The 20,984-nt window shown below is 38.2% G+C and overlaps 1 protein-coding gene across 6 annotated transcripts in view; it reads left to right on the forward strand.

Annotated features, from left to right (window-relative positions):
• cplane1 (ciliogenesis and planar polarity effector 1) overlaps positions 1–20,984 on the forward strand; it is a 57,134-nt gene that overhangs the window by 10,535 nt on the left and 25,615 nt on the right. For 3 of the 6 annotated variants that reach the window (XM_087790522.1, XM_087790527.1, XM_087790525.1), the window contains exons 12-28: positions 429–1,153; positions 2,374–2,564; positions 4,141–4,221; positions 4,292–4,453; positions 7,573–7,728; positions 9,041–9,272; positions 10,092–10,228; positions 10,299–10,516; positions 15,576–15,740; positions 15,810–15,954; positions 16,014–16,117; positions 16,180–16,311; positions 16,385–16,496; positions 17,613–17,883; positions 17,941–18,906; positions 20,563–20,696; positions 20,755–20,950. In XM_087790522.1, the coding sequence (XP_087646648.1) occupies positions 429–1,153; positions 2,374–2,564; positions 4,141–4,221; positions 4,292–4,453; positions 7,573–7,728; positions 9,041–9,272; positions 10,092–10,228; positions 10,299–10,516; positions 15,576–15,740; positions 15,810–15,954; positions 16,014–16,117; positions 16,180–16,311; positions 16,385–16,496; positions 17,613–17,883; positions 17,941–18,906; positions 20,563–20,696; positions 20,755–20,950 (4,127 nt within the window). The remainder of the gene's footprint in view (positions 1–428; positions 1,154–2,373; positions 2,565–4,140; positions 4,222–4,291; positions 4,454–7,572; positions 7,729–9,040; positions 9,273–10,091; positions 10,229–10,298; positions 10,517–15,575; positions 15,741–15,809; positions 15,955–16,013; positions 16,118–16,179; positions 16,312–16,384; positions 16,497–17,612; positions 17,884–17,940; positions 18,907–20,562; positions 20,697–20,754; positions 20,951–20,984) is intronic. The other 3 variants (XM_087790526.1, XM_087790523.1, XM_087790524.1) reach the window with 3 other exon arrangements.

A 20,984-nucleotide genomic window follows, 5' to 3' on the forward strand; every position in this document is an offset into this window, starting at 1 on the left:
CAAACACATTTTTTTCTGGACTTCAGGTCACTTTGACCCTGTAATAACACAAGGGATACCACAAACACATTTTTTTTCTGGACTTCAGGTCACTTTGACCCTTTAATAACACAAGGCATACCTCAAACACATTTTTTTCTGGACTTCGGGTCACTTTGACCCTGTAATAACACAAGGGATACCACAAACACTTTTTTTTTCTGGACTTCGGGTCACTTTTACCCTGTAATAACACAAGGGATACCTCAAACACATTTTTTTCTGGACTTCGGGTCACTTTGACCCTGTAATAACACAAGGGATACCTCAAACACATTTTTTTCTGGACTTCGGGTCACTTTGACCCTGTAATAACACAAGGGATAATGGCTCTTTGTTTATTTTTCATCCTAATACTTAATTTTTCATCTTTTCTTTCTCTTCCTCAGTCGTTCTTCGAGGACGACTCTGACGTGGACGGTCCTGCAGGATCTCACCTGCAGGACCGTGGACACCTTGAGTTCGCCTCGATGTTCGACACCCTCCACGCACCGGACGCCAACATCAGCGACGAGGAACACGACTTGAGTAGAACCCAGAGAGACATGTCCAGACTCCATCAGGACCTGGAGAAGATCCAGAGGAGGCTGATCACAGCCTGGTCCTTCAGCTTGTCCTCGTCCGTGGAGAACCGAGGTCAGATGCTGAGGAGCATCGTCCACTGTGTGCTGCGCTTCTCGGCCTTGGCCTCATGCGTCCCTGGCAGGATGGAGGCCTCCACGTCCAGGTGGCTCCTGGACCTCCTGGCGTCCCTCCTCGCCTTCCTGCCCTGGGACAGCTACCGTCCAGACGGGCCGCGCTGCCTGGGCCCGGTGATCGAACTGTGTCGAGGGCTGGTCCACCTGGTGCTGACCCGTCGACCCGACGGAACCGGTGGCCGTCAGATGTCCTCCGAGAGCTTCTCCACCTGCGTCCTTCTGGTCCAGTCCGTGTCCGAGGCCCTGGATCTCACGTACGACCTTCAGCGAAGACCCGTCTGGACCGCGGGAGGAGAAGCTTCTCCTTCTCAGCAGCATCGACGCTGGTCTTCAGACGTTCACTTCATGCCCCAGTTACGAGGAGGAGATGACCTTCAGTTGAGGGACTCGCAGGATCCATCGCGACCTTCCAGCAGGTACGAATGACCTCTTATGTTCCATAAATCTTGATTTATCTCTAATTCACAATCATAAAAAAATGTTTACTGCCAGTACTATAAAAACAACCTTTTGTTGGTGTTGATACTTTATTAAATAGTTCTGGTCAGTAACTGTTGCAGCAGGAACCAGACGGTGATGGACGAGATGATGACGACACTTTGAATTGACTTCACATCATTTAACATATATATCCAACATACTCATCACTCAAGGAAAAAAACACTATATAACAGTTATAATAATACAATAAAATATAATAGATAAAATAATATTAATGTACACTTGTAAAATTGACGAGGTTACACTCTTTTGTTTGGTTTCATTACCTAATGATAAATTCCCCGTATATTGTTTAATAATTTACAAAGTCACTTTCAATTTTTTCAGATTTATCTTTTAACGCATATGTCAGTTTCAGCCGTAAAGTTCAGAAAATTAACTTTTCTGTTCTCGTATTTGTTGTTTATTTGGTAAATACTCCAAACAGTAACACAATTTCCTTGATTTCCACCACATTTTTGTGAAATTTAAGCATTTTTAAGATTTTAACCAAAAAATTAAAAAGATTCTTCTTGACACCTAGAGCAGATATTTAATTCAAATCCATGTTATTGTTTTGTCGTCATGTATATTCTCATTAAATATACTAATTATATTTCATAAGAGAATTAGCCTTCACATGTTTTTTTTCTCCAAAGTTTCTGTTAATATTTCCTCCTGAAACTCTGCATTCCTCAAATGTATTTCCCTGATGACTCAATAATTGAGGGTATTATTTACGTCTGAAATTATTCCTCGATCTTTATCTAATATTTCCTATAAAATAAAAAAAACACAATTTCCAATTGGTTGGCTCTAAGAAATCTCTGTATCTCTAAGTTTGTCCGAAAACTAAAGTAACATAATGAACTGACTAAAACAGAGCCAAGATTCTAGAAGATCAATCGACAAATAAGGGAGCGTCAACATTTTAAAAGGCAGAATTGTAAACGAGCTAACAACGGTCTGTGGAAAGTCTGGTGTATATGAAGGCTTGATGATTGACAGATTGTCGGCTGCTGTGCATCATAGGTGTTCACATGAAATAATATCTTGTTATAATTATTATTGGCTCATTAATGTTTCTTCTTAAAATGTCTCTGATCCGTTGCTATTCCATCTTTTCTACCATTTCTTTTTGTATTTTTCCATCCAGACTGGTTGCAGTCTGGCAGTGGTTGGACGAGATCAGCCAAAAGTACTGGGATGAACTGAGGAGGTTCAAAGGTTACGAAGGTTGGGAGGAGGAAGAGCAGAATTTGTCAGAGATCATGTCTCGGATCCAAACATCTGTGCAGGCTTCAGGACAGAAGATGGACCAGGTTCCTGCACTGCTGAGTCACCGAGGTCTGTAGTGTCTTTGAAAATAATCTACTGACAAGATGTCTTGATGCTGACCTCACTGATGACCTTGAGAATCAAAACAATACCCAATAAAATAAATACTTAAAAGATCAAGACAACACAGAGATGAGAGATGTTTCTTGAAGGAGTCAGTAGATCATCAAACACAGATGTTTCTTGAAGGAGTCAGTAGATCATCAAACACAGATGTTTCTTGAAGGAGTCAGTAGATCATCAAACACAGATGTTTCTTGAAGGAGTCAGTAGATCATCAAACACAGATGTTTCTTGAAGGAGTCAGTAGATCATCAAACAGAGATGTTTCTTGAAGGAGTCAGTAGATCATCAAACACAGATGTTTCTTGAAGGAGTCAGTAGATCATCAAACACAGATGTTTCTTGAAGGAGTCAGTAGATCATCAAACACAGATGTTTCTTGAAGGAGTCAGTAGATCATCAAACACAGATGTTTCTTGAAGGAGTCAGTAGATCATCAAACACAGATGTTTCTTGAAGGAGTCAGTAGATCATCAAACACAGATGTTTCTTGAAGGAGTCAGTAGATCATCAAACACAGATGTTTCTTGAAGGAGTCAGTAGATCATCAAACACAGATGTTTCTTGAAGGAGTCAGTGGATCATCAAACACAGATGTTTCTTGAAGGAGTCAGTAGATCATCAAACACAGATGTTTCTTGAAGGAGTCAGTAGATCATCAAACACAGAGATGTTTCTTGAAGGAGTCAGTAGATCATCAAACACAGATGTTTCTTGAAGGATTCAGTAGATCATCAAACACAGATGTTTCTTGAAGGAGTCAGTAGATCATCAAACACAGATGTTTCTTGAAGGAGTCAGTAGATCATCAAACATAGAGATGTTTCTTGAAGGAGTCAGTAGATCATCAAACACAGAGATGTTTCTTGAAGGAGTCAGTAGATCATCAAACACACATGTTTCTTGAAGGAGTCAGTAGATCATCAAACACAGAGATGGTTCCAAAGTTTAGGAGCAACAGTCTGGAAGGATTTCTCTCAGGAACCATCAGTAGATTCTGATCCACAGACCTCAGAGCCCGAGCTGGGGTGTAAGTCTGGATCAGATCACTGATGGAAGGTCTGACCATGAATAGATCTGAAAGTAAGAACCAGAATTTTAAAATGATCCTGAAAGAAACTGGCAGCCAGTGAAGAGTTTGAAGGAGAAATGTGAGTTCTTCTACTAGAGCAGCCAGTGAAGAGTTTGAAGGAGAAATGTGAGTTCTTCTACTAGAGCGGCTCAGAATTCTGGCTGCAGAGTTTAGTATGAACTGCAGGCGAGACACATCCTTCTGGTTTAGACATGAAAACAAACATTTACAATAGTCCAGAGGAAAAGACACGAACGCATGGATTGTAGATTGAAAATCAAAAACGTCCTAATAGATATACATTTTATTTGATCTTGGACCTCGACTGCTAAAATATTTTGGCCCCTTGTGTGAGTGAGTTTGAAGTTTATATTACATGTTTATATGTTATATTGTACGTTTCAGTGAAAGATAAACATATTGTAATTCTTTTGTTTTTGAACTCCTCAGGTGAGGAACTTTACTTGTGTGGCTTGTATCCGTCCAGTGCTGACATGTGGAGGACACAGCTCTGGGAAGAGAGCAGGAAAGGTAACATTAACTCATTGTATCTCCGAGAATATAAAAACATATTCACTAAACTATCCTGTTTCATCGTTAGTCTCCCGGCGAAGTGCGTCGCAGCAGGTTCGCTTCTGCCTGTCGCTCCTGTTCGCTCTGTTGTCCAACTACCGGCTTCGAGAAGCTCAGGAGTTCGCGGAGCACATGGCCCACACCGTCCTGCACCGGACCGGACACAAGGACAGCAACGCCTGTTCCTACGGTATGAAGAGAACTCAGTCCTCCTTCCTGTCTAATGAGTTCTGCGCTTTCGTTTGATCCAAGAGTAACATTTAGAATTAAAACAGTCTGTTTATTGAAGGAAATACAAAAGTAGGCCAAAAAAGACCTTAAATACAACAGTTAACAAAGAATGATTACAAAAGTACACCTTAAATACAACAGTTAACAAAGAATGATTACAAAAGTACACCTTAAATACAACAGTTAACAAAGAATGATTACAAAAGTACACCTTAAATACAACAGTTAACAAAGAATGATTACAAAAGTACACCTTAAATACAACAGTTAACAAAGAATGATTACAAAAGTACACCTTAAATACAACAGTTAACAAAGAATGATTACAAAAGTACACCTTAAATACAACAGTTAACAAAGAATGATTACAAAAGTACACCTTAAATACAACAGTTAACAAAGAATGATTACAAAAGTACACCTTAAATACAACAGTTAACAAATAATGATTACAAAAGTACACCTTAAATACAACAGTTAACAAAGAATGATTACAAAAGTACACCTTAAATACAACAGTTAACAAAGAATGATAACAAAAGTACACCTTAAATACAACAGTTAACAAAGAATGATTACAAAAGTACACCTTAAATACAACAGTTAACAAAGAATGATTACAAAAGTACACCTTAAATACAACAGTTAACAAAGAATGATTACAAAAGTACACCTTAAATACAACAGTTAACAAAGAATGATTACAAAAGTACACCTTAAATACAACAGTTAACAAAGAATGATTACAAAAGTACACCTTAAATACAACAGTTAACAAAGAATGATTACAAAAGTAGACCTTAAATACAACAGTTAACAAAGAATGATTACAAAAGTACACCTTAAATACAACAGTTAACAAAGAATGATTACAAAAATATACCTTAAATACAACACTTAACAAAGAATGATTACAAAAGTGCACCTTAAATACAACAGTTAACAAAGAATGATTACAAAAGTACACCTTAAATACAACACTTAACAAAGAATGATTACAAAAGTAGACCTTAAATACAATAGTTAACAAAGAATGATTACAAAAGTACACCTTAAATACAACAGTTAACAAAGAATGATTACAAAAGTAGACCTTAAATACAACAGTTAACAAAGAATGATTACAAAAGTACACCTTAAATACAACAGTTAACAAAGAATGATTACAAAAGTAGACCTTAAATACAACAGTTAACAAAGAATGATTACAAAAGTACACCTTAAATACAACAGTTAACAAAGAGTGATTACAAAAATACACCTTAAATACAACAGTTAACAAAGAATGATTACAAAAGTACACCTTAAATACAACAGTTAACAAAGAATGATTACAAAAGTACACCTTAAATACAACAGTTAACAAAGAATGATTACAAAAGTACACCTTAAATACAACAGTTAACAAAGAATGATTACAAAAGTACACCTCAAATACAACAGTTAACAAAGAATGATTACAAAAGTACACCTTAAATACAACAGTTAACAAAGAATGATTACAAAAGTACACCTTAAATACAACAGTTAACAAAGAATGATTACAAAAGTACACCTCAAATACAACAGTTAACAAAGAATGATTACAAAAGTACACCTTAAATACAACAGTTAACAGAGAATGATTACAAAAGTAGACCTTAAATACAACAGTTAACAAAGAATGATTACAAAAGTACACCTTAAATACAACAGTTAACAAAGAATGATTACAAAAGTACACCTTAAATACAACAGTTAACAAAGAATGATTACAAAAGTACACCTTAAATACAACAGTTAACAAAGAATGCAAATTATTCAGAAACACCAGAAGTTCGAGTGCTCGGTCCAGTCTTGTGTCCGACATCCTGGTTCACCCACCAGATCCACCCAGACAGTGGTTGAAAACCTCTTAGCAAGTCCCTTCTTTTAAAGACCTCCAGACCCTCTGAACACGTGAAGTAAGTATACATTTACAACCTCGGGGTACAGAATGATTTTGCAAAATCTGACTCCATTATGAACAACAGATGTTGTTTTCATGTCTTTACCTAAACACTGACCTAAACAAAGAATCTTCAGTCTTCCTTCACACATGTTATCTCCAACCAGGTCTGTAGACCATCAATTCTGGGTCATGGAGGTCCACATGACTGGGTCCTCCTTACAACACAATATATCTTTCACAGTTTGGAACTATTGTCACACACACACACACAAGTCTCTGTCAATGGTATCAGAAACGCACACCAAGGTTCACACAAAGTTGAGGCACAGATGCTCAGAGCCTTCAACTTTTGAACCTGCTCTTTGGGAATAACAAGTTGTTAAAAGATAAAATACAAGAATATGTTTTAAGAAGAAAACATTATCAATGTTAACAATTGAGTACTGTATTTTCCGGACTATAAGTGTCAGTTTTTTTCATAGTTTGTCCGGGGGTGAGATTATACTCTGGAGCGACTTATGTGTGAAATTATTACCACATTATTAGCGGTATATCATTTCGCATGTTATTTTCACACTAAACCACCAGAGGGCGCTCTAGGCCTGTGTTGATCATTTCCACGTAGAAGAGGAAGCATCTTCTACCTCCGGAGTTAGTTAGTTGTTTAAAAGTGACACGAGGATGAAGAGTTATTTGGAGTTACACGGATGGTTTGGTAAACTAGTTAGTTATTTATGCTATAGTTCTCTGAATAACTCTTCATATGTTATGTTAACATACCAGGTTCTCACTTCATGTAACGTAACGTACAATTATTCTGTTGTTGCCTCTAGTTTTATTTTAAATTGTCTTTCAAGATCACATGTCTGTTCTTGGTGTTGGATTTTATCAAATCAATTTACCCCAAAAATGCGACTTATACTCCAGTGCGACTTATATATGTTTTTTCCTTCTTTATTATGCATTTTATGTCTGGAGCCACTTGTTCTCCGGAGATACTTATAGTCCGGAGAATACGGTACATAAAATGAGGATATATAGTTTAACCCTTAATAAGTACATATATGTGGATCAATCTGAGGATATATCTTCAGGTACTTGTACGTAGAATAACAGGATTTAAATGAGAAGATTGACGTTTTGTTCAGCAGCTGACGTTCCCTCTCTGGTCGTTCACTGCGACGCGGCTTCAGCAGTGATTCAGTCTCTCGGGAGATTCATGGCGTCGTACTTCACCAACCAGCCGCTCTACATCCTGCCGCCGCACAACGTCGCGCCTCTTCCTCCCGTTCATCTTCCTCACGGTACGTTGTTATTGAAGGTTCCAGTGTTTATGTTTGTAAGTAATTAACTAACGGGTTGGATTTAACAAATAATTAATTATCTTTTTGTCTGGGTTTTTAAGCATTTAATAATTATTAATTATATCATTTATTTAATCATTTTTGCTTTTGAAAGGTTGAATTTGTTTTACTGATCATGGAATTTAATTATTTGTATATTTAAAATCTATTTATTTTATTTTATTTTCATGATCCCATAAGTTGTATATTGTAATTCCAATATTTCAAAAATACATTTTCTCAATTCAATATGTTTTAATATTTTCTACTTCAGTCCCTTTTGAATTGAATATCAAAATGTTGGTTTAGTTTGTATTTTGAATTATAAAATAATAGTTATAATAGAATAATAATAGAATAAAATAATAGTTTTCATTTTTTTTAAAAATTGAATTCTGGAAGAAAAAAAAAATCAATATGGAAATTATTGACTTAAATTATGCAAAACAAAATAAATGAAATGCTTAAAAAAAATGTAAACAAAAAATTCAAACTTTCAACTTTTCAAATGTTAAATTCAACCTTTAAATTCTAAATCTGTTGTTTATGTTCTAATGTTCAGGGCCTGCATTTTGAATGTAATTTAAAATAATAATATTGCACATTGATGATCTACTGACTCCTTTAAGAAACATCTTAAGACGTTTCTATTTGTTCAGGCTTTTCCTTGAATTTCTCGAACTCCTGTGTTGTTCTCAGTATTATCTTGATCTTTAAAGTATGTACTTTTTTGAGTATTGTTTTGATTGTTTAAGCGCTTTGTGACCCTGGTCTCGAAAAGCGCTATATAAATAAATATTACTTACTTACTTACTTACTTACATTGGAGTAAAAGTATCATGATGTTCTATTCTATGTTAATCTTGTTTCCTTTGTCTTTGTTATTTTTCTTTGATCTATGTTCTTTATCTTTAGACTTAGATTGTATCATCTTGTTCTTTCTCTTTATTTCTCTTTGTTCTTATTTTATTTTTATTTTTATGAATAATTGCTGTATTGCTGTGTCTAATAGGAAAAAAACAATTTCAATATCAATAAAGTCCTTCCTAACCTAACCTATTATATTCACCTTGTGTTTCGTTTTGTAACAGCTTAAAAATCTACTTTTGTCGTAAACTGCTGTTTAAAACAAAGATTCTGATTCAACAATCCTCAGCAGACTAGTGATACTAGTTAATAGTTAAGTCACCTGAAGGTGGAGTCTACAGTTTTATGACAATAACGTTGAAAGACGCATCTTAACTCAAAGATCATCCTCTCAAACTGTGTTCAGGTGCTTCGGTCCAGCGCCTGGTCGTGCTGTGTCAGCAACAGGCGTCCGCGGCCGTGCGACAGCAGCAACTGTCCCAGTGGTGGACGGTGGACCTGACCCTGGACCTGCTCATGCTGGGCGGACTTGTACCCGAAGCCGTGTGGTTTTCTGCTCGTCTGGGGGCTTGGAAGACGGCGGCGTCTCTCAGTGTGACTTACTCCGGCTACTGCGGTCGCAGCATGGACCTGAGCAGGTGAGCGGGAGGCGTAACAGTGAGTGTCGTCCCGATATTGAAGGGCTACGTTGAACGTAACAAAGGTTCAAACTTTGAATAGTTTTTTAAGCATTACATTATTATTTTTTAATTATTTATTTCACTTAATTTTCTGGAACTCCTGTGTTGTTATCAGTTTTATCTTGACCTTTAAAGTATATACTTTTTTGAGTATTGTTTTGATTGTTTAAGCGCTTTGTGACCCTGGTCTGGAAAAGCGCTATATAAATAAAAATTACTTACTTACTTACTTATTACTTAACAACTTAATTACATATTTCAATTTTGAAAGGTTGTTTCAAATTTGTTTTTTTTTATAAAACAAATTATAATTTTATAATAATATATTATATAAAATATATATAGTATAACATATATAATATGGAAGCAGTCGCTACATCCTCCACAACTAAAGGAAGAATGATGACTGAGGACGAGAGGATACAGTGACTCCAGCAGCTTTTAAAGCTGATGTTTGAACATATTTTGGTTTGAAAACAAATGAAAGCAGTTGCGACTATAATATATAATGTATAGTATATATAAATAACTTAAATAAATTTAAACAATTTCTCGAAGGAGACCACCGGAGGGATTAATAAAGTTTTATCTAGCTATCTAAAATTTGAATAAGAAGGTTTTAATTCTTTCAAAAATTATTAATTTGATATTATTTGATAGTCGTACATCAACAATAATGCATTTGCTTAATACAATTTATTTTATATATGTGTAGCATTTTAAATACAATGTTACATGTTGGTCCATGAAGCTATAAGTAGTCATTTTTCCCAACAGGGTGAAGAAGAAAGAACTTCATCTCCCATCACTTCTAGAACCTGAAAGCATTTTTCAGGCTCAACTGAAGTCTCTTCTGGGAAACGGTTCAGGAAACGTCTGTGAGTCCGAAGCTGATGGAGAAGATGTCTCGACAGGTTGGTTGAATAAGGAACTATCATCTGAAACATGTTTAAAAACTCGTCTCCATGTGACTGTTTTTTCAAGATCCTCTGGACGGAGATGATTGGGACTTGTTGCAGGTTTCCCTTCAGGAGATCCTCACGGCCTCCGTCATGGCTGACGTTGATGTGTTCACGTCTCACATGTCCACCTTACTGGAGACGGCGAGACAACTGTGCTCCTGCCTCCCTTTGTTAGTGTGCAGTGGACTGTATCTGCCTTCTCCACCTCTGTACTGTCCTCAACCTTCAGCCAATACTCAGGTACTCACTGACTGCTGTGTGGAAGTATATCAAAGTATATATTTAATATTCTATTGTTGAAACTAACATGTTTTCATGTGTGTGTGTTGTTGTGATGTGTGACTCTATTGTATCATCAGTGTGTGTGTGTTGTTGTGATGTGTGACTCTATTGTATCATCAGTGTGTGTGTGTTGTTGTGATGTGTGACTCTATTGTATCATCAGTGTGTGTGTGTGTGTTGTTATGATGTGTGACTCTATTGTATCATCAGTGTGTGTGTGTTGGTGTGATGTGTGACTCTATTGTATCATCAGTGTGTGTGTGTTGTTGTGATGTGTGACTCTATTGTATCATCAGTGTGTGTGTGTGTGTTGTTATGATGTGTGACTCTATTGTATCATCAGTGTGTGTGTGTTGGTGTGATGTGTGACTCTATTGTATCATCAGTGTGTGTGTGTTGTTGGGATGTGAGACTCTATTGTATCATCAGTGTGTTTGTGTGTGTGTTGTTGTGATGTGTGACTCTATTGTATCATCAGTGTGTGTGTGTTGTTGTGATGTGTGACTCTATTGTATCATCAGTGTGTGTTGTTGTGATGTGTGACTCTATTGTATCATCAGTGTGTGTTGTTGTGATGTGTGACTATTGTATCATCAGTGTGTGTGTTGTTGTGATGTATGACTCTATTGTATCATCAGTGTGTGTTGTTGTGATGTGTGACTCTATTGTGTCATCAGTGTGTGTGTGTTGTTGTGATGTGTGACTCTATTGTATCATCAGTGTGTGTGTGTTGTTGTGATGTGTGACTCTATTGTATCATCAGTGTGTGTGTGTGTGTTGTTATGATGTGTGACTCTATTGTATCATCAGTGTGTGTGTGTTGTTGTGATGTAAGACTCTATTGTATCATCAGTGTGTGTGTGTTGTTGTGATGTGTGACTCTATTGTATCATCAGTGTGTGTGTGTTGTTGTGATGTGTGACTCTATTGTATCATCAGTGTGTGTGTGTGTTGTTGTGATGTGTGACTCTATTGTATCATCAGTGTGTGTGTGTTGTTGTGATGTGTGACTCTATTGTATCATCAGTGTGTGTGTGTGTGTGTGTTGTTGTTGGGATGTGTGACTCTATTGTATCATCAGTGTGTGTGTGTGTTGTTGTGATGTGTGACTCTGTTGTATCATCAGTATGTGTGTTGTTGTTGTGATGTGTGACTCTATTGTATCATCAGTGTGTGTGTGTGTTGTTGTGATGTGTGACTCTATTGTATCATCAGTATGTGTGTTGTTGTTGTGATGTGTGACTCTATTGTATCATCAGTGTGTGTTGTTGTTGTGATGTGTGACTCTATTGTATCATCAGTGTGTGTTTGTACAAAACTCTCTTTTCATTGAAATACTGACATTAGAAAATGATCTTAAGCTCCGCCCACTGAAAACAGTTTGTTTTTCTGAAGATTAAATCTTGTTGACCATAACCACACCCACTCTGCTGTGATTGGTCAAGCATGGTGGATGTGTCACTGGGCGTCATCAATGGTCTCCACCTCCAAGGGACTCGTTGTATAAACAAAGCCTGATTACTGCTGGAGGAGGAGTGAAGCCATTATTACGTCATAATGGACTCTCGTAACCTCTCGTTCGTCCAGATTTCAGAGCAACTTTATAGAGTAATGAGTTTAAAACATGGTCATGATGAGAAGTTACTGTGTCTTGAAGAACATTTACTACATGACACCAGAGTTGATTCTAGTTGATGTTTAATGACACCAGAGTTGATACTAGTTGATGTTTAATGACACCAGAGTTGATACTAGTTGATGTTTAATGACACCAGAGTTGATACTAGTTGATGTTTAATGACACCAGAGTTGATACTAGTTGATGTTTAATGACACCAGAGTTGATACTAGTTGATGTTTAATGACACCAGAGTTGATACTAGTTGATGTTTAATGACACCAGAGTTGATACTAGATGATGTTTAATGACACCAGAGTTGATACTAGTTGATGTTTAATGACACCAGAGTAGATACTAGTTGATGTTTAATGACACCAGAGTTGATACTAGTTGATGTTTAATGACACCAGAGTTGATACTAGTTGATGTTTAATGACACCAGAGTTGATACTAGTTGATGTTTAATGACACCAGAGTTGATACTAGTTGATGTTTAATGACACCAGAGTTGATACTAGTTGATGTTTAATGACACCAGAGTTGATACTAGTTGATGTTTAATGACACCAGAGTTGATACTAGTTGATGTTTAATGACACCAGAGTTGATACTAGTTGATGTTTAATGACACCAGAGTTGATACTAGTTGATGTTTAATGACACCAGAGTTGATACTAGTTGATGTTTAATGACACCAGAGTTGATACTAGATGATGTTTAATGACACCAGAGTTGATACTAGTTGATGTTTAATGACACCAGAGTTGATACTAGATGATGTTTAATGACACCAGAGTTGATACTAGTTGATGTTTAATGACACCAGAGTAGATACTAGTTGATGTTTAATGACACCAGAGTTGATACTAGTTGATGTTTAATGACACCAGAGTTGATACTAGTTGATGTTTAATGACACCAGAGTTGATACTAGTTGATGTTTAATGACACCAGAGTTGATACTAGATGATGTTTAATGACACCAGAGTTGATACTAGATGATGTTTAATAACACCAGAGTAGATACTAGTTGATGTTTAATGACACCATAGTTGATACTAGTTGATGTTTAATGACACTAGAGTTGATACAAGATGATGTTTAATGACACCAGAGTTGATACTAGATGATGTTTAATAACACCAGAGTTGATACTAGTTGATGTTTAATGACACCATAGTTGATACTAGTTGTGATACTAGTTGATGTTTAATGACACCAGAGTTGATACTAGATGATGTTTAATGACACCAGAGTTGATACTAGATGATGTTTAATGACACCAGAGTAGATACTAGTTGATGTTTAATGACACCAGAGTTGATACTAGTTGATGTTTAATGACACCAGAGTTGATACTAGATGATGTTTAATGACACCATAGTTGATACTAGATGATGTTTAATGACACCAGAGTTGATACTAGTTGATGTTTAATGACACCAGAGTTGATACTAGATGATGTTTAATGACACCAGAGTTGATACTAGTTGATGTTTAATGACACCAGAGTAGATACTAGTTGATGTTTAATGACACCAGAGTTGATACTAGTTGATGTTTAATGACACCAGAGTTGATACTAGTTGATGTTTAATGACACCAGAGTTGATACTAGTTGATGTTTAATGACACCAGAGTTGATACTAGTTGATGTTTAATGACACCAGAGTTGATACTAGTTGATGTTTAATGACACCAGAGTTGATACTAGTTGATGTTTAATGACACCAGAGTTGATACTAGTTGATGTTTAATGACACCAGAGTTGATACTAGTTGATGTTTAATGACACCAGAGTTGATACTAGTTGATGTTTAATGACACCAGAGTTGATACTAGTTGATGTTTAATGACACCAGAGTTGATACTAGATGATGTTTAATGACACCAGAGTTGATACTAGTTGATGTTTAATGACACCAGAGTTGATACTAGATGATGTTTAATGACACCAGAGTTGATACTAGTTGATGTTTAATGACACCAGAGTAGATACTAGTTGATGTTTAATGACACCAGAGTTGATACTAGTTGATGTTTAATGACACCAGAGTTGATACTAGTTGATGTTTAATGACACCAGAGTTGATACTAGTTGATGTTTAATGACACCAGAGTTGATACTAGATGATGTTTAATGACACCAGAGTTGATACTAGATGATGTTTAATAACACCAGAGTAGATACTAGTTGATGTTTAATGACACCATAGTTGATACTAGTTGATGTTTAATGACACCAGAGTTGATACAAGATGATGTTTAATGACACCAGAGTTGATACTAGATGATGTTTAATAACACCAGAGTTGATACTAGTTGATGTTTAATGACACCATAGTTGATACTAGTTGTGATACTAGTTGATGTTTAATGACACCAGAGTTGATACTAGATGATGTTTAATGACACCAGAGTTGATACTAGATGATGTTTAATGACACCAGAGTAGATACTAGTTGATGTTTAATGACACCAGAGTTGATACTAGTTGATGTTTAATGACACCAGAGTTGATACTAGATGATGTTTAATGACACCATAGTTGATACTAGATGATGTTTAATGACACCAGAGTAGATACTAGTTGATGTTTAATGACACCAGAGTTGATACTAGTTGATGTTTAATGACACCAGAGTTGATACTAGTTGATGTTTAATGACACCAGAGTTGATACTAGTTGATGTTTAATGACACCAGAGTTGATACTAGTTGATGTTTAATGACACCATAGTTGATACTAGATGATGTTTAATGACACCAGAGTAGATACTAGTTGATGTTTAATGACACCAGAGTAGATACTAGTTGATGTTTAATGACACCATAGTTGATACTAGATGATGTTTAATGACACCAGAGTTGATACTAGATGATGTTTAATGACACCAGAGTAGATACTAGTTGATGTTTAATGACACCAGAGTTGATACTAGTTGATGTTTAATGACACCAGAGTTGATACTAGTTGATGTTTAATGACACCAGAGTTGATACTAGTTGATGTTTAATGACACCAGAGTTGATACTAGTTGATGTTTAATGACACCATAGTTGATACTAGATGATGTTTAATGACACCAGAGTAGATACTAGTTGATGTTTAATGACACCAGAGTAGATACTAGTTGATGTTTAATGACACCATAGTTGATACTAGATGATGTTTAATGACACCAGAGTTGATACTAGATGATGTTTAATGACACCAGAGTAGATACTAGTTGATGTTTAATGACACCATAGTTGATACTAGATGATTGTTAATATTTCCACATTTCTTTTTCTAAATTCAAACCTTAAATACTCTGATGACACTGACATACTTTCATACTGTTAGAGCTTAAGTAACTTTTTTAAGTGTAATATAAATACATATTTTCTCTCCAGGATCAAACTGGATCCGTTGGACAAATCGCAGAAGTTACAACTCGTCACAAAGTGTCAGTGGTTCTGCAAAAAGTGCTGCTGCTCTTCAGATCCGCACGTTGTTGCCAGGCAGCGGCTCAGTGGTACATCAGCCGCCTGCGCCGATCCAGACACGTTCTCTTCAAGGTGCTCCAGAACCTTCATGAGGAACATCTTCTTGAAATTCACCCATCAATATTCTTTCTAAACCATCAGCTGAAGAAGAAATATTCCTACCCATCCGCCCCTCAACAAGAGAAGGATTTCCCAGAAGGCCTGAGGAAGTTCGTGACGCACGGGGGATTCTTTGGCCGAGCGGCGAAAAGAGAGATCCTGAAGTCGGACGCGGTTCAAACCATCGGTAGGATCTGCTCCTCCATGAAGGTGTTGTCCCGGCTCTCGCTGAGCGTATGTTTGCAGGTGGATTCAGGGAACTGTGCGGTCTGTGCTGGATGCTTCACGTCCGGGATCAGCTGTCGCTCGCCTGCAGGAAGTATCAAGCTGCCAGAAAGAAGAACCAGGAGGTACTGTGGGTTCATAGTCTGGTTGAAGTTGACCTGAGATAGTAACTGGATGGTGCCCTCAGGTGGACTCTGTTTGTCTGGAAGCTCTTCTCTGGGCTCGGCGTTACCTGCCGTTCTCGCACTTCCTCAACGCCGACGAGGTTCTCCAGGACGTCCTGCTCAGCCTGGGCTCCGAGCTTCCTGCCGTGACGCTCGTGAGCTCCACACCTTCAACGAAATGTTTGATCCCACGTTGATCCTCGATGTCTTCTCGCTGGGTCTCCACAGGTCGCGGAGACGCTGGTTCAAGCTTTCCCGGAGGAGGAGCGGTCGGTCCGAGTCCCTCTGAGGGAGAAATATCTCTCTCTCCTGCAGAGGCTGAACTCGTGCAACCTTCATGGTAATAATTGATTTATTTACATTTCTGCTGGACAACATTTAAGCTGCAAGTCATTGTCGTTAAAATACTGTACATAAGAAGAGACGAATATGAAGTTATACAAGTAAACAATAGATAGAAATGTTACATTGAAAAAACTACTATAAACGATGGGAAATTAATATCATGATTATAGAATCTGTTATTAAAGTTGATTTGAGAAAGATGGTGACAAGATACGTACAATACGATATATAGTGATGGTGTAGTAACAAGTATATATGTAGTATTCTCCAGTACTTGACTCTGGTGTTGTGATAGTGTAGTAACAAGTATATATGTAGTATTCTCCAGTACTTGACTCTGGTGTTGTGATAGTGTAGTAACAAGTATATATGTGTAGTATAGTCCAGTACTTGACTCTGGTGTTGTGATAGTGTAGTAACAAGTATATATGTGTAGTATTGTCCAGTACTTGACTCTGGTGTTGTGATACTGTAGTGACAAGTATTTATGTGTAGTATTGTCCAGTACTTGACTCTGGTGTTGTGATAGTGTAGTAACAAGTATATATGTGTAGTATTGTCCAGTACTTGACTCTGGTGTTGTGATAGTGTAGTAACAAGTATATATGTGTAGTATTGTTCAGTACTTGACTCTGGTGTTGTGATAGTGTAGTTACAAGTATATATGTGTAGTATTGTCCAGTACTTGACTCTGGTGTTGTGATAGTGTAGTAACAAGTATATATGTGTAGTATTGTCCAGTACTTGACTCTGGTGTTGTGATAGTGTACTAATAAAGATATACGTGAACGTGTTGGTTGTGGAAAGTTACTGCAGATTGATCTTCTAAAGAGAATCTTTTTATCAGTTGACTTACGCAGATGTCTGTCCTTGGTCCAGAGACACCATCTACAGATTGTTTTGTCTTTCTCGGTGTGAGTGTCGAAGTGACCTGAGAAATAGCTGAGCACATGGATTCTAAAGAGAGGAAATGATTATTTATTATGAATTAAATATGAAACATTATCAGTTAATCAAGTGATTACTTTAACTGTGTGTTAAATCTATTTGATCGATGACAGTAAAGTTGTCATTTGCTTACATATATATCATGATTTTGTTATTTTTAAAGACGGGGAAAAGGAGGAAGACGGCGAAGCGATGATGATTCTCATCCAAGACAAACGCAGACAGAGAAGGAAACACCTCAAACGTCTACGAAGACACTTGGCTCCGACCGAGCTCCACCTGTGGGAGAAGGTGGAGGAAGACGTGGACGACAAACACGACTCAAGGCTCAGGAAACCTTCTGCGCCGAGACCTCTGACAGAGTGTGTGTTTCCTACGCTCGGCAGCGACGGAGACACGCTCGAAAACACACTGGATTCATCTGCCAAAACCAGGTTCGTGATCCGAATCGTAGATGTTTTGAAACGATGTCTGACTGTCGTCTTCAAAAGGGTTAAAAAAGGAAAAGACAAGGAGAACAAGAAGAAGACGGAAGTGAAAGACGTGAACAAGGAAAGGTTGTGTCACGAGAGTCCACTTCCAGTGGTGGGATCCTGGGAGTTTGAGCTGGAGGACGACGAGTATCTGAACTTCCTGGAGCTCTTCTTGAGTTACGTCCTGGAGAAGGAGAGTCAGGACGGAGACGCTGAACCTCCGTTGTTGAAGGCCTTCTGCTCCAAGTTGAGGAGGCGAGAGCTTCACTCGTCCACCTTCGACGTCCTCGGCAGCATCCGGCGCCACGACGGCCTCGGATCCGGAAGGAGGTCCACGGATACTCCGGTGTTCCGAGCCGGATCCTGCCACAGGTCCTCGACTTGTGTCCGGATGTTTGAGGATCGGTCTGCAGACGCACCCGTGTCCACGACCAGCACTTCCGTCTCCGCTCTTCCGGGTCTCGGACCAGGACGGCGCTCGGGTTTGTTCGGCCTGCAGCGGCAGATCAGAGCCGAACAGAACCTCAGTGTTTCTCCTGAAGCTCCGTCCTCACGAGGTCTCGCCGTCGACGCCGCCTCGGATCTGCAGCAGGTCCCGGATCCTGAACTAGAGGCTCGGTTCCCGGAGCTGGGGCGACTCCTGGAGTGGATGTTACGCTGGGCGGATCGGAGGATCCTGTTCGGACGTCACGGTCAAAAGAAAAAGATGAAAGGATTCGGAGGAGCGGCGAGCGACGAGGGAGTCGTCATTCGAGTCAAAGCCCTCGCGCCGGCCGTCCTCACCTCGCTCTCGCTGCTGGAGCAGAAGTACTCGTCGCTCCTGAGGACCTCCAAGACGCACCTGCACGTCCCTGAGAGGCGCTGGATCGTCGCACCTGTGGTGCAGGTGGAGAGAGAGAGCGGCGGCGACGCTGGACGTCCTGGGTCGGCTCAGACTCCCGTCGCTGGTCTGGAAGCGGATTTACAGCAAGAAGAGAATTCCATGTGAGTCAAAGCTATTGTTTCTTTAAACAAATATTATTTATAGTATTTAGATCTGCACGATATTGGAAATTAGTGCAATATTCGATATCGGTTTCTTGAATTGCGATATTGATATTATTGGTACTATAGTCGAGGTGCAGGTGTTTGAGGAAAACGATGATATTTCCCTTTCGTTTATTTATGCGTTTCGACATGATGGTAGAAAAATATCTCTTATAACGCTCAGTCTCGCGGGACTTGCATCGGTTTTCCACGAAACTGAGCGACATCAGAGAGGAGCCGCCGGCGCGTCGTGATATCACCAAATCAATAATAAATCCTTGTACACGCACACATTACACTTTATAAATGACGCTAACGACTTAGCTCGTTAGCATACGGTGAAGACGGACAGGTTTACACTTGTTTATAACACTTTATAAATGACACTAACAACTTAGCTCGTTAGCATACGGTGAAGACGGACAGGTTTACACTTGTTTATAACACTTTATAAATGACGCTAACAACTTAGCTCGTTAGCATACGGTGAAGACGGACAGGTTTACACTTGTTTATAACACTTTATAAATGACGCTAACAACTTAGCTCGTTAGCATACAGTGAAGACGAACAGGTTTGTTTGGAAGTTCACGATCTTGTAAGAAAACAACTGAGACAAGATGAAAAGTTCTTACAATATGTTGCTTTAACAAAGGAGGTTGAAAGAGACGAGTGACTGGATCACTAGTGTTTGACTAGATCATAAGTTAGTATTACTTCACTGGATCACTAGTGTTTGACTAGATCATAAGTTAGTATTACTTCACTGGATCACTAGTGTTTGACTAGATCATAAGTTAGTATTACTTCACTGGATCACTAGTGTTTGACTAGATCACAAGTTAGTATTACTTCACTGGATCACTAGTGTTTGACTAGATCATAAGTTAGTATTACTTCACTGGATCACTAGTGTTTGACTAGATCATAAGTTAGTATTACTTCACTGGATCACTAGTGTTTGACTAGATCATAAGTTAGTATTACTTCACTGGATCACTAGTGTTTGACTAGATCACAAGTTAGTATTACTTCACTGGATCACTAGTGTTTGGCTAGATCATAAGGTAGTATTACTTCTGTGGATATACTGAGCTAAGATGAGTCGCCATAGCAACCGAGCCTAACAAGCTGTGACGCACAATCCACAAAAAGACGGAGACGTAAACAACAACGAGACATAGAAGTACAAATTGACAACTTTACAGAACGTGACACTGATTTGTCGAAGTGAACATTTAAGAAATGCTTGATTTGAGTAATTGATTAATCAATGAAATATGAAAAAAAAAAAAAGTTCAATAATCGCACATGTTTTCGATATGCACAACACACTTGCCAATATGAACTTTTCAATATAAAAATCATTTTTATTTATTTATTTAAAAAAAAAATGAAATGCTTCAAAACATTTCAATTAAACATTCAAAGTGTGAATAAGTTTGTGATGATCAATTCAACCATTAATATTCTGATGACACTGATATATATTCCGTATATTAACAGCACAGAACTTTTACATTGGTCATGATCAGACTGAAATAATCCAGAAACACATGCGAAAGACTGTTATTTTACTGAATAAATAAAAAGTGTTTTTTCCTTTTGCTGCAGTGATCCTGAAGAACCAGAGGAGCTGATCCTCTCTTCAGTTCACTCTGACGACCAAGATTCCGTCTCTTTCTCTGCCCAGAGGACAACTTTGGACTCGTATCAACCGCCTGAGGACGATGAGTCTGAGAGAGATGGTTGTTGTTCTCCACACATATATATATAATAGTCATTGATCCTTGATCTCCTTCACAGATGTTCTCAGCGAGCGCTCCGAGTCGTCCCGTGTGGTCGATGAAGAGCCGTCGGAGAAGAACATCGGCACACCTGACTCATCGGTGACATCACGACCTTCTGTGTTTCTGGTCCTTCATTCTAACAAATGTTTGCAGAGTTTAAAGATGGAGGATCTGGAGGCGTCAGTGGAACATATGAGCAGCTGTGGATCTCTGTGAGAACCTTCACGTCCATCTCTCCAGGAGAGA

The sequence above is a fragment of the Callionymus lyra genome, chromosome 5 (assembly GCF_982586985.1).
Source record: "Callionymus lyra chromosome 5, fCalLyr1.hap1.1, whole genome shotgun sequence".
Classification (NCBI taxonomy): Eukaryota; Metazoa; Chordata; class Actinopteri; order Syngnathiformes; family Callionymidae; genus Callionymus; species Callionymus lyra.